A 14,058-nucleotide genomic window follows, 5' to 3' on the forward strand; every position below is an offset into this window, starting at 1 on the left:
GAGTGGGTGGATGGGAGGAGGAACCCCATCATGGAGGCAGGAGTAGGGGATGGAAGAGGGGGTTTCTGAAGGGGAAACTAGCAAAATTCATGTAAATTCTATGGACCTATGAATTTAGTTCATGGCTTTATTTTTCTTTTCGAAAATAACTAGATATCTGCTAAAATGAAATGCTAAATGTAGTAAAACTTAATTCATCACACTGTGTTCTGTAATTTCTTGACATAGACCTGATACAGTTGACCAACACCACTGTAACTTTTCTAAAATTTTTTAAAATTAAAATTAAAATTATGGAGGTTATATATATATATATATATTCACTCTGTGAGATTTGAAGAACAACGAGATACAATTGGAAAGAATGTTAGCATTTTAAATAATTTGGGGATAGTTTTCTAGAGACAATAATATTTCAAAATTCACCTGTTTGTAATGGCTTTGCACTCGTTTTTGCTCGTGAATCATTTGGCATTGAATCTCCCTCTTCAGTGGTAGACTTCATGGGTTTGGAAACAGGCTATTTAATAACTTGTGTGTTTCAGGAAGTTAATAATACAGAACATATCATAAAGGTCTTTACCTTCAGTTGACCATATTCTTTGGGAAACTCTGAAAAAAACAAAAATGCAATGAATTACATATAGATATGATGTTAACCACACAATCAGTCAGAGTTTATACAATCCTCACAAGTAGATATTGGAATGGAATTTCAAAGTTTTTGATAATTTTCTTTGTTTTTTCTTCTTTGCACAATTAGGGAAATGTGTATAAAGAAGACTGGCATAGTGTAAATGACCAGAAGTGCTCTGAAATGTGACTATGAGCTAAATGCCATGTAACTGTGTCAAATGTCAAAGCATACAGTAGACCAGATATTTCAGAATCATTCTAATAAGATGGCAGAAAATGCAACCTGTTCTCTACATCATATTATAATTTACCCAGCAAAGACTAGGATAGAATTTCAGAGAGATTAAAAATAATTTATTAAAGAAACCATTCTGGCTGTTCATTTGGATAGCCATGTACATGAAGTTACTCTTTAATCCACATGTGTGAATAACATTAGCACTTTATTTCATTTTCCTTTGGAGTATACTCAATATATATAATAAATATTCTTTTTTAAGGAACCATATTCACACTCTAGAGAATACAGAAAATATGTAAATATCATCACAATACATACTTTTTTTCAGTGAAGAATTAAGTTCAAACATGCTATGCTAGGAACCAGCTTAGGACTTAATAGTATTCAGTCCTCTCTTCTAAAGATGGCACTCTGCCAGGACATTGTATACAACATTTTATTACGACTCCTCACCTTTCTCTTCAGCTGCTATTGCATTCTCTTCACTTTTATCTCTAGTCATGAATAGAGAGCCAATTCGCTTTGGTCGAAGTCGCTTAAAGATACTCTGTTAAAATTGGGATTGGTAATGAGTTGCAATAACTCTAATAACTTTCTCAAAAATGTCTATTTTTTAGTTAAAACAATTGTGTTGAAATAAACATTAAAAACCAAACATTTGAAGTTCCCTTTATACACTTCCTGATGGCGTGTATCTTTTATTATACTCAGTGACAGTGGAAGTCTAGAAGAGACACGTTAATGAACAAAGAGTAGACAATGTAAATATGTCCAGTCAAATTATTTTCATTTTACTTAAGTGCTGTTATGATGCGTGATGATACTGGGAGAATTTTTAAATTTATATATTGACTAAGTGTGCTCTCTGCAGTATATTATTTATATTTAGAACACTGAATATTAATTTTAATTCCTAAGGAAAAAAAAAAAGAAAACAGCTTCTATGGTATACAGTGAGGCATATGAATCTTATATCCTAGAAGTAGTTGCTTTGGGGATCAATACTGTTAGTATTTTAGATTAAAAATTCTATGAGGGAAAAGTGGTGATATGAAATAGCCAAGTCATAATGATAATTTATCTTTACATCATATTTGATTAGGATATTTTATTTAGAACACCTAAGAGAACTGGGCGATTCTGTGCTGTTTAGATACTTTGAGAACAGACTGGTTACATCATAACATCATTGTGTCTCACACACGCATACATACACATTGTGTGAGGAGGAAGAAAAAGAGGCAGAGGGCAGGTTCAATTGAAACCTGGAGAAGATCTTTGGTTAAGAGCACATGTTCCTCATGCAGAAGACCTCAGTTGTTAGGACATCATTTGTGTGCTCAAGACCAACTGAAATGCCACTTCTAAAGGAGATGGTGCCCACTTCCGGCTTTTCCAGGCAACAAACATAACAGAGTGCACATAAATAAATTTAGGTAATCATCCACTTGTATAAAAATAAATGAGTAAATCTTAAAGAGCAATGCTTTCTTCTCTTTAAAAAATTTCAAAAACTCTGCCAGCTGTAATTATGAAGGTATCATAATAATATTACTTTTAATTTCTTTCAAAACATTAAGAAACCTAATTTTTGAAGTTCACATAATATGAGGATTAGAATGACTCTGATAATGGTGGTTTTATTCCTTCCTGGCTGCTGGATGAGAACAATATTAAAATTTGTGGGATGCACAGATATGATTGACTGGATACTTACCGATGGGTCATGCAATTTTCTTCGGACATCCTTCTTCATAATTGGCAGTGTAATTGTCAATGTCTGACCTTTCCTTATTAGAGTTACGTTGTAAGTTTACTACCACTATCAATACAAACCCTATTAAATTTGACCGTATGTTTCTGGAGTTTACATGAAGAAATTCTATTGTTTGTTTATTATTGGTTGGTTTTTCTTTAAATTTGGGATATACCATCATTTTACTTCATAACTAGTAGTTCATTACTTCTTGATGTTCAACAAATACAAATTACTCAACATTAAAACACCTGAAAGTTCTACTTTGCCTATTCAAGATCTAACTCCTGCATTCCAATACCATAAGACTCTTATCATTACCTACAATATTAGAACTGCAGATGCTTGAGGCATTTCTGGAAATTTTCTGTGCTTTTTTAATTTGGATTTATTCCAATATCAAATAATGTCAGAATCCAGCATTTTTTAAATTTAATTTTAAGCCCTGAAATAAGGATAAGTACATATGTTTTGTTTTATAGCAAAGAACTAAAGATATCATAAAGATTTTCCCTTCACGGTTGTTACATTCAATAAAACCCCTATCCTTTCTATTATTAAGAAACTAGAACAACAAATCAAAAATGCATAATTAAGTGCTTAATCCTAGTACTATTGGCTGACCGTGAAACAGTCATTTTAGAATGAATTAAAGGGGTGATTATTTGTCATATATAAAAATTAAGATGTGATCACTGCGTATAATTTCATCATCTTTATCAGAAATTGCCAACTTAATCAAATGTTTATAATGTAAGGAATAGTAAAATTATAAAAAGTTTTATGAAAAGTTATTGATAAAATTTGGGATGTGTAGAGAAGATGTTTGATTTTCAGTTATTGTGGATGCTAAAATATTCTGAATTGCATAACTAATTTAAAAGGTTTTAAATTTACATATAAAGTTGCATTTTACTGATTCACAAATGTGTATTAAATGTAAGCATTGTCTCTCAATAACAAAAAATATTAAAGGAAATGTTTAAATGTATGTACCAAGCACTGCTTGCTGTCGTTGTATGCCTTTTTTTGTTCTTTTTCTGTTGTCAGTTCAACAACTTGTTCTGTAAAGAGTCACACATGTTGTTAAAACAGGCAAGGAAAACTTAGACATAATATATTTTATATCATAGCTATAGTATTTTTAATTTAGTATACTATAACATACTGGGAAAATAATTTTTTAGTTACAAATTTCAATTAGGCTTATCTTGTAATTGAATATTTACATATAGAAATATAAGTGTTTGTCAACAACACAGATACATCAGGGAAAGGATCAGTAGATGAAGTTAGTCATGCTTACAATGTACAGACGTAAAGATTCATTTATGAGTATTCTGTGACAGGATGTGCATGCAACACCAGAAAGACACTGAAATAGAGATGTAATCAACATTGTCGGGTTGATTGAGTCAAGTAGAGCGCTTGCTACTAAGCCAAGGGGCCCTGTCTGGTCCCCAACCCAAAAAAAAAAAAAAAAAAAAAAAAAAAAAAAAAAAAAAAAAAAAAATAAAAAAAACCACTGTCCTCTCAGACACTGTTCTTTATCTTGTTAAGACCAACTTCTCCAGGATCTAGTATAAAGAGTTTCTCTATCTAGGTATTAATAGCTTTCTACTTCTCATTCTTTGATACTTAGGTCTTCTTTGAAGATTTAGAGTATTACACATAATCTTCTTTCATAATTGTTCCCCCTATTCTATGTACCTTGTATTGCTTCCTATGGTGCTAGAGACAAATTTATTGAAGAGGCCATACTTTATTCTTTGTACTGTAAATTACTACTTCATAATCATCTTGTTTAAAATACTGTTAACAAATTAATGTTGTATATATAAAAAATATATATTTATATATACAATATTAATTTGTATGTATATATATATATATACATACCTTTGTATGTTATAAAGAATTTGTTCTCTATCAGTATCAGGTTCTAGAGATAAAATTTAAAGACTCTAAGTAAAAGTGTGAGTGATAATGTTTTAGAGGTAATGTTGACAGACTCATTCAGAATCACCTTAATGGGATATATGAGAAGAAAGCACATGAGACTTTAAAGGAGATAGTAACAAAAGCCAGATATATACAAATTTTGAAAGCTTAAAGAAGATGAACTTTTAAATTTATATATTGATTAAGTGAGCTCTCTGCAGTACATTATAATATGTAAGACCAGAGCAAATGACACAGAGCGAAAGGCTACGTGTGGAGTCTACAGCTTATTACACTTGTATATTTAACTTTACCCTCAGATCTTATGTAAATTTTGACACAGGAGCACAAGTCTATAATTCCAGAACACCTATGATTGGATGGCAATTTAGAATATACAAATATGAAGCTAATATCTAGCTGGTTGGGAATATTCAGAGAACAATAAAAGAACCTGACTCAGAATAGAAAGACACTAAAAGTTGACCTATTATCTCTACACATTCTCTATAGTATACTTTTGTCCCTACAGACATACATTAATGAGCATTCTTCATGCCCAAAATGTACATTTATATTGCCCACACACAATAGCACACACTAATGTTGAAAAGAGCTGTGAAAGAAACTGAAATCAAGAATTTTGAGGCGAGATCTGAAGGAAAAGTCATAAAGGAGTGCTGCTTGAGGGACTTGTTCTTATTGGCTTGCTCACCCTGCTTCCTTCAACAACCAAGGACCTCCTGTCCAGGAGTGATACAACCCCAAGTGGGTTGTGCCCTTCTGCATAACACATTAATAGAAAAAAAATGTCATTTTTTTCTATTTATGTTTCCTCTTACCAAATGACTCCATTTTGTGTTGAGTTGACAAAACACCATCTAGGACATTAAGATACAGTTAGTAATAGAAGATAAATAGACTGTTATCTAATTTGAATTAGTAAGTATAATTTGTATCAATCTTTTAGAGTCAAAGAAAGTAGTGCTGGTACTGTTCAATTCCAAAACACTGGAATATATTCTGAAAGAGCTGAGGTCACAGACAAGTATTCCTTACATCCTCATTCTGGTACATATTGTTAAGTGTGAGTAAAATAATTAACATTCATCATTTAAACCCTAAAATCTATAGGCAACATAGAGATTTGTAAGCTGAAATTTTGTGTGTTGATACAAAACAAGGTATGTAGGTAAGTTAAGCTTCAGAACTTTAAACACTTTATTATCCTAATCTAGTAAATAATGTTTTCAAGAATTAAACTACAATTATTTTTATATTGTTGATAAAAAATACCAATGGAACTCAGGGAACAAAGGAAAAGAATACAGACCAATACTGCAAGATTCACCTGCATGCAATGAGTCCTCCTGATTTGTATCTGATTCTTCATTTGCAATGGAATATGTCTTTTCAGTGCTACACTGTATGAGATTGCAAACAATAATTTACAATTCTATATTTCATACAATATTAAACTAATGATATATGTAAGTGTGACTTGTTACCTGAGGTTCAGGATGTTCCTCGGGAGAGGCTAAAATACCAAAGATATTGCATACATCAATTACACATCACTACCACATTATCAAGCATGAAATGAAGAATAATTTGTGTGGGAAAATATTTTCATGATTAGGTTTGCTATAGCACTTTAATTGGGGGGATGTTGATAGACTTTCATTTTATTTCTTCTATTTTGCCCTAGTTAGGAAAGAAATAAAATGCAATAGAAATAAACTGGGAAAATTGTATAGGTTTAATTGTACTTGATGCCTTTTCCAGATCAAGCAAAAAAAAAAAACCAAAAAAAAAAAACAAAAACAAAAACAAAATAACTTAGATGTTTTGTAACTGTTAAACATGATAAATACTTCAGTAGCTTATTTTAATTCAATATTTCAACATTATTTAAATGTGAATATATTACAATCTCCACTTTATATTAATTTATATTTAGTTTTGGCAACACAATTTGACTTAAACTCATCAGAGAGAAGCATGACCCACTTAGTTAAGAAACTTTAATGAACTGGTCAGCTTTGATCTTCATGATTGTGAATGAAATAGTCCTTTTTTAATGCATGTGAGCTACTTTCATAACCTAATCATTTTGAATTGTACTATGTACTGCTTAAAACTTTTAATAGACACTATAGTAAAGTGTGAAATGTAAAACTATTATAATGTAATGGTAAAATTGAAAAAAAAATAGAAAAGTTTTATATCAATTAAATGAAGTGAAATACTTAATATAAAACACTATTAGAAATTAATTAATAAACATGTTGTTCTTTGTTTTCAAAATTGCATTAATATAATTTGCAGTATTAGTAACCAAAAGAATTTCACCAAGTAACTGGATTACTAGACATTAGCTGTCATGGCAAAGAGAAGGCGTGATTCAGAATTCAAATCAGTACCTCCTGAGTGCTATTGGTATTTCATTGGTATTTTTATTGATTAGTAATCCCACCCCACCGGACCTCTAAACTTCCTGAGTCCTTCAGTCTCTTGAGGGTTAGGTGTATCTTCTCTGAACCCAGACCCATGAGTCCTCTGCTGTATATGTGTTGGAGACCTCATCTCAGCTGGTGTATGCTGCCTGGTGGGTGATCCAGGGTCTGAGAGATCTCAGGGGCCCAGGTTATATTGAAACTGCTGGTCTTCCTACAGGGTCACCCTCCTCCTCAGCTTCTTCCAGCTTGCCCCTAATTCAACCACAGCTGTGTTCATTGATTAGATACAAATATCTGCATCTGACTCTTTCACTTGCTTCTTGGGTCTTTTGGAAGGCAATCATGATAGGTCCCTTTGTGTGAGGACTCCATAGCCTCCTTAATAGTGTCAGGCTGGGGCCTTCCCTTGACCTTGATACCACTTTAGGCCTGTCTCTGGACCTGATTTTCCTCAGGTTCTTCTCCATTTCCATCCCTGCAGTTCTTTCAGACAGGAAATTCAAAAAGTCATCAGATCCTACTACAAAAGCCTATATTCAACAAAACTGGAAAATCTCTTTTTTTTAAATTAATTAATTTTTGGTTTTTACTTTTTTGTGTGTTTCATTTTATTGGATATTTTTTATTTACATCTCAAATGTTATCCCCTTTCCCGGTTTCCCGCCATAAACACTATATCACATCCCGCTCCCCCTACTTCTATGAAGTTGTTCCTCCACCCAACCACCCACCTTCCTGCCTCCCCGCCCTGACATTCCCTTGCAAAAGTGGGGGGGGGCAAGCCTTGGCAGGACCAAAGGCTTCTCCTCCCATTGGTTCCCAACAAGGCCATCCTCTGCTACATAGGCAGCTGGAGCCATGGGTCTGTCTTTGTGTTTTCTTTGGGTACTAGTTTAGTCCCTGGGAGCTCTGGTTGGTTGATATTGTTGTTCTTAGGGAGTTGCAAGCCCCTTCAGCTCCTTCAATCCTTTCTCTAACTCCTCCAATGGGGACCCCAGTTCAATGGTTGGCTGGAAGCATTCACCTCTGTATTTGTCATGCTCTGGCAGAGCCTCTCAGGAGACAGCTATATCAGGCTCCTGTCAGCATGAACTTATGGCTTGATCAATATTGTCTAGGTTTGGTGGCTGTATATATATCTGGGCTGGATCCTCAGGTGGGGTAATCTCTGAATTAAGTCTCTGCTCCAAACTTTGTCTCCATATCTCCCCCTATGAATATTTTTATTACTACTTTTAAAAATGATTAAAGCATCTGCACTTCGGTCATCCTTCTCATTGAGCTTCATACTATTTGTGGATTGTATTATTGGGTAATCTGAGCTTTTGGACTAATAAACAAGGAATTCTTAACTGAGGAAAATGGAAAGGCTCAGAGGTACCTAAAGAAATGTGCAACATCCTTAGGCATCAAAAAATGCAAACCAAAGCAACCCTGAGATATCATCTCACACCAGTCAGAATGACTAACGTAAAAAATACAGGTGACAACAGATGCTAGAAAGTATGTGGAGAAAGAGGAACAGTCCTCCATTTTTGGTGGGATTGCAAGCTGATAGAACCACTCTGGAAATCAGTCTGGAAAATTGGACATAGTACTACCTGACAACCCAGTTATACCACTCCTGGGCATATGCCCAAAAGATGCTACAAGATATAACAAGGACACATGCTCCACTATGTTCATAGCAGCCTTATTTGTAATAGCCAGAAGCTAAAAAGAACTCAGATGCCCTTCAACAGAGGAATGGATACAGAAAATGTGGTACACAATGCAGTACTACTCAGCTATGAAAACCAATGACTTCATGAAATTCATAGGCAAAATGGATGGAACTAGAATATGGCATTCTGAATGAAGTAACCCAGTCACAAAAATACACACATTGTATGCACTCACTGATAAGGCCCTCTTTTTTATTCCCAGAGGTGGTAGAACTAGAATTACCCATCTGGACTAGTAGAGAATTAGCAATTATTTATCCAAATGCAATTATGAATTTTGTCTCTGAGTCTTTGTCATGGACATAACATTTCTTAGTCATAGAAAAATGGAGAATTCTTTTTGTTATGTTTTGAACTATTATCCTATGGATTTGCCTATAGATGCCTTTAAAATATCCAAAAAAAATTGCTAAGCAGACTTTGTGTGGAGTGCCAACAGGATATGTAAAACTTGAGAATTTGTTACAAATGCTCATCTCAGAGCAGCAAAGTCCAAATTTTCATTTAAAGCATAATTCCCGAACAGATATCCATGAAAGTATCAACAGCTTGGTAAACACAGACTGTCCTTCTAATTCATGAATCACAACATTATTTATGATTCCTATCATGTTTGTACAACTTATATTTTTCTAAATTTGAAAGAGCTAAAAATTCTTAACTATTTTCATGGGCTTTTAATCTCTCTCTCTCTTTCTCTCTTTCTCTCTCTCTTTGTCTCTCTCTCTCTCTGTCGCTTGCACACACACACACACACACAAACACACACACACACATTTGGATCTTTCTATTTGGTGTTCTGAAGCTTAGCATAAATTAGTTTATCTTTGATTTTAGAGATACTTTTTTGCTACTCGTTGTGCACATATGACTGATATTACACAATATATATATACCATACCATTCTATGACCCAATACTTCAATCTATACCATAGTTAGAGAAGATGAGAAGATACAAACACTTAGTCCTATCTCTTAGACACATGTTGGTAATACCAGCTAACTTTGCTTCACTACACTCTGTCCCTTCTATCTTTTATAATCATCATTACTCTAATCATCACTCATCCTTAGATCCTAATATCGCTCAGGCATTATAGACCTGCTATGCTGATTTTCTTAGTAACATTCTTCAGTTAATTTTTTTAATGTGATCCTAGATTTTAACAGCTAAGAGACTGCTCTAGCCCACATTTTATAAAATAATTAAACTACTATCATTTCATTTTACATTATATTTTATATTATATTTATTTTATATTTACATATTATATAATATATTTACACTATATTATTTAACTCATATCTAATGTCTAATTTTTCTAGGGTAGCAGAGTATCTCAGTTCTGTTTTAAATAAGCACCAACCAAATGATTTTTTTATAATAAAATTTCTTACCTTTCTCTTGACTCATCCCCATATTTTCTTCTCTTTGATTTTTAACAGTGACTAAATAAACAATATCCGTTGGTCCAGTTTGCTTAAAGATATGTAAAAATGAGGATCAATAAATAATTCATTGAATGAATAATTGAAACTTAAATGTCAGCAATAATTATTCAGAAGAAAAAAACTGAGGTTTTACTTACTGGGAATGACAGTCTTTTGGCATGAATAAGACTCTAGGGATGTTACTCATAAATGATTAAAAAAATGCCCAGTCAAATGTATTAAATTTGATCTATGTTTCCAATATTTGAGAATAATATACAATATAATCTAAATCAGAATATAAACAGTTTGAAATGTGACTAAAAATAAGATTCAGTTGTTATTACAGATTCTTAAAATATGTTATCTTGACTAGTTAAATCAGTATTAAAATGGAATATTTAATCATTGTCTACAGATTCTGTAGGGCAGTCTGAAGACAACTTCCTTTTACCTGTTGTGCCCTATTTATTAAGGAAAATACTATATTAATAATTAAAACAAACATAAGTACCATCCGTTGTTTTTTCCCTCTGGAATCAGGACATTCTTGTTCTTCTTCTGATGTAGATGCTATAGTTAGTTCTGATAATAAAACCATATATGTAATTAATACAAAGCAGGAGACTGATAATTTTCTGCCATACATAGAAACTGTAAACTATTGATGATAATGCAAATGTGCATTTAATACCTCAATCAAAATGTTCAAATATATTTACTCTCGGGCTAATTCTTGAAACTAAAAATAAATGCCTTTTATGAAGACCTAAGCTGCATTACTTAGAGAGACAGTGGAGTGTCCCATGCTCAAGAAATGTACACACCTTATACACAATTGAACATATTGTTCCACTAAACATAAGTAAAAACCATTTTAAGAAATATATAAATATATGGAATCACATACACTCATATTGGACAGTATTATTTACCTTGCTGGAATGACACTTCAAAACTAGCTAGCCATTTTTCTCATCCAACTTGTGCTGCAAAAATTTTATACTTCAGTTTGGAAATAACATGTTTGTTACAGTTGAAAAGGCAGTGTCCAACATTTTAATACGTTAAAGTCATTCTATTAGAATTCATTGTCCTATCTGAGGTTTTTCTTGATAATAATTGTTTCCCTCTGTAACTATATTTATTTTCCCTATATATTAGTCTAGTGTTTGTTCACTTTTTATATGAATCTGTGCTATGTCGATTGTATACTATCTTTTATATACTTTTTTGCTGTATTAGATTGGCAATCTCGAATATAACATTTGCATAATCAATTGTATAGTAAACTAAATAATCATTTATTATGTGCCTGCTCTGTGCTGGCCCTGGAATTTAATGAGTGCAATTCAAGAGTCAGCATGGCTATTCTTGCACTTGTGTCACATTCGACAGTTAATGGATGATTTAGGCGTACTTAGAACAAAAAAAATTGTAAGTTCATGTTACACAAGAACTAGACAGGGAGCAATGTGATTCAGCAGTGCTATATGTTGATCTAATACAAGGAGACATGGTTTTAACACCCTTACAACTACAACAGTGATACAGGAATGGGCAGTAGAACAACAGCTGAAATAGAAGGATAGACGGGAGTCAGATTGTGAGAATTACCTGACAGTTTGTATACTGATATTTTTAAAATTAGTCTGTTACCATTTGGGATGAATATAGACAGTTCTAAATATAAGGGGCTTCCTGATTTTCTTCAAAGACTCTACCATGGAGTTGTTGCTGTTGCTGGTGCATAATTTTCCTCAGAACTCCCATCATGCTCGGACCCTCTGTCTTATGAAAGCATTACAAACTCTTCTAATAACAAATTTTCTCTCCGATGTAAAGATGGAAATGAGCAAGCCATGCTGACTGTCCAAAACTGTATTCATTTCAGTGCCAACAAATAGTTGGCCTATTATTCAGCCCCAATATCCCGGATCAGATTTGGAAAATTACAACTTAGAATTTGTGGATATTTCAAATAATTCGCTTTTTTTTTTTTTTTTAGAATAAATGGTATTTGAGACTACCTGAGTTTAATGTTTCTTCATCCTTATTTTCTGAACGTTTATTTTGAATGAGGTGATTCCTTTCATTGACTGTCTGGGATGGATATTAAAACAAAAAATTTAGCAATTGCTACATAGTTTACAAAAATACAGTTTATAATCCTAAGCAAGTATGTAGTAGTTATTACCTTCAAGTATGGATATTTCTTTGCAGAATCTGAAAAACAAACAGACAATCTATTATATGAAGATGAACAACATCATTCAGACAAACATAGAATAGAGCTGAATTACAGTGGTTACCTTTATCAATGATTATCATAAGTTTGGGGAATTTTAGTTTGCTTTCTATATTTAGAAATTTTGTTGTTTCTGATTGAGAAACAGTGTTAAAAACATACTGGATAAAAATTAAAACACAGAATTAGTTAGATTTGTAGCTAATTTTTTTATACATTGGATTGATAAAATATATTGATCTCATATAACACAAAATGCCTAATAGAGCTTCATTAGTAAATAGGTTATTTTATTTCAGAGAACTATTGAAGCATCAATAACCACAGATGCTTCTAAGAGTAGGGAGGGTAGTTACTTGAAGGACTCATAAGTTTTATTTTTCCTCTATCTAAATGTGTGCTACCTCTGGATATTTACTATGGCATATCTCTAGCTAGTAAAGTGCTGTTTAGTAAAGTGGTGCTTAGAAGCTTCTCTTCCAAGACCTATAATTCCATTACAAGTAAGATATACAGATTGAGCAGGTATATACACAATATATATATATGCATATGTATATGCATCAACAATTAATAAAAATGAGGCTATGAATTGGAAAGATATCAAAGTGGTGAACCTTTGAGTGCTTAAAGTAAGGGAATGGAAGGCAGAGAGAGATGGTGGTATTACATTATAATCTCAAAAATAAAAATACTTAAAAATAAAATTATGTCATAGGAACCATGTATCAAACATGTGTATAACAATTTTTCAGTAATGAACTGTGATTGCCCAAGACAAACATGAAATGAATTTTCAGATAAATCTATTAGGAACATTGTACATGTTGCATTGTTTGCTAGCAAGCACAGACTTGGGGTATAGTTCCTCATTCAAAACAAAACTAGACTAAACAAACAGAAAATGAAATGTTCTTTCCTCCAAGAGTACATTATTTGTACATATTATGTGAGTATTCAAAAAAAAGTTCACTAGACCATGATAATCCTTAATTTTCTCTCTCAGAGCCTTCCATAAACTTATCTGTATTTTTTACTAAAAGTTATAGCTTTCCTTGTCATTGTTTTGTGTGTGTGTGTGTGTGTGTATATATATATATATATATATATATATATATATATATATATATTTGTTACTGGAAAAATCAATTAATGTTCTCTACCGCAAAGTAGACTATTTTTCTTGCTCTATGTAGTATTTTTCTTGCTTCAAAGTAGTCTTTGTAATGGGTTGAAGAGTTGTGGACTATTTCTTGTCCACTTTGTCATGTTCATTGCTGCCGTCCTTGCTCAGCTTTTGCTAGGCAGTTATGTCAACGAGATTTTATGGGTGTAGCTTTTGACAATCCTGGAGACACAATCTCAGGACAAACTTCCTGATCCTCATACTCCTATGACTTTTCTCACTCGTCTCTAAGCCACAGTTTCTAAGTTGTTCATAGATGAATAATTTTTATGCAAATCTGTATTATCTAACCTGAGTTCACTGAAAAATTTTCCTCATGTCCTTCACAGTCCATAATTAACTTTTTATTTTGTAGTATAAAATACACTTCATTCCAAAATATTCTATTGATATATTTCTTTTTTATAAATACTTTTTTTTTTTTCCCAGGAGCTA

General features: G+C 32.6%; 1 protein-coding gene across 1 annotated transcript in view; it reads right to left on the reverse strand.

Moving 5' to 3' along the window:
* Positions 1-14,058, reverse strand: part of LOC116900944 — a 176,742-nt gene that overhangs the window by 117,412 nt on the left and 45,272 nt on the right. The window contains 10 exon segments of the mRNA XM_032902585.1: positions 427-499; positions 584-612; positions 1,331-1,424; positions 3,630-3,697; positions 5,926-5,998; positions 6,083-6,111; positions 10,157-10,238; positions 10,704-10,774; positions 12,220-12,292; positions 12,387-12,415. Of these exon segments, the coding sequence (XP_032758476.1) occupies positions 427-499; positions 584-612; positions 1,331-1,424; positions 3,630-3,697; positions 5,926-5,998; positions 6,083-6,111; positions 10,157-10,238; positions 10,704-10,774; positions 12,220-12,292; positions 12,387-12,415 (621 nt within the window).

This window comes from Rattus rattus, chromosome 5 (assembly GCF_011064425.1).
Source record: "Rattus rattus isolate New Zealand chromosome 5, Rrattus_CSIRO_v1, whole genome shotgun sequence".
Taxonomy (NCBI): domain Eukaryota; kingdom Metazoa; phylum Chordata; class Mammalia; order Rodentia; family Muridae; genus Rattus; species Rattus rattus.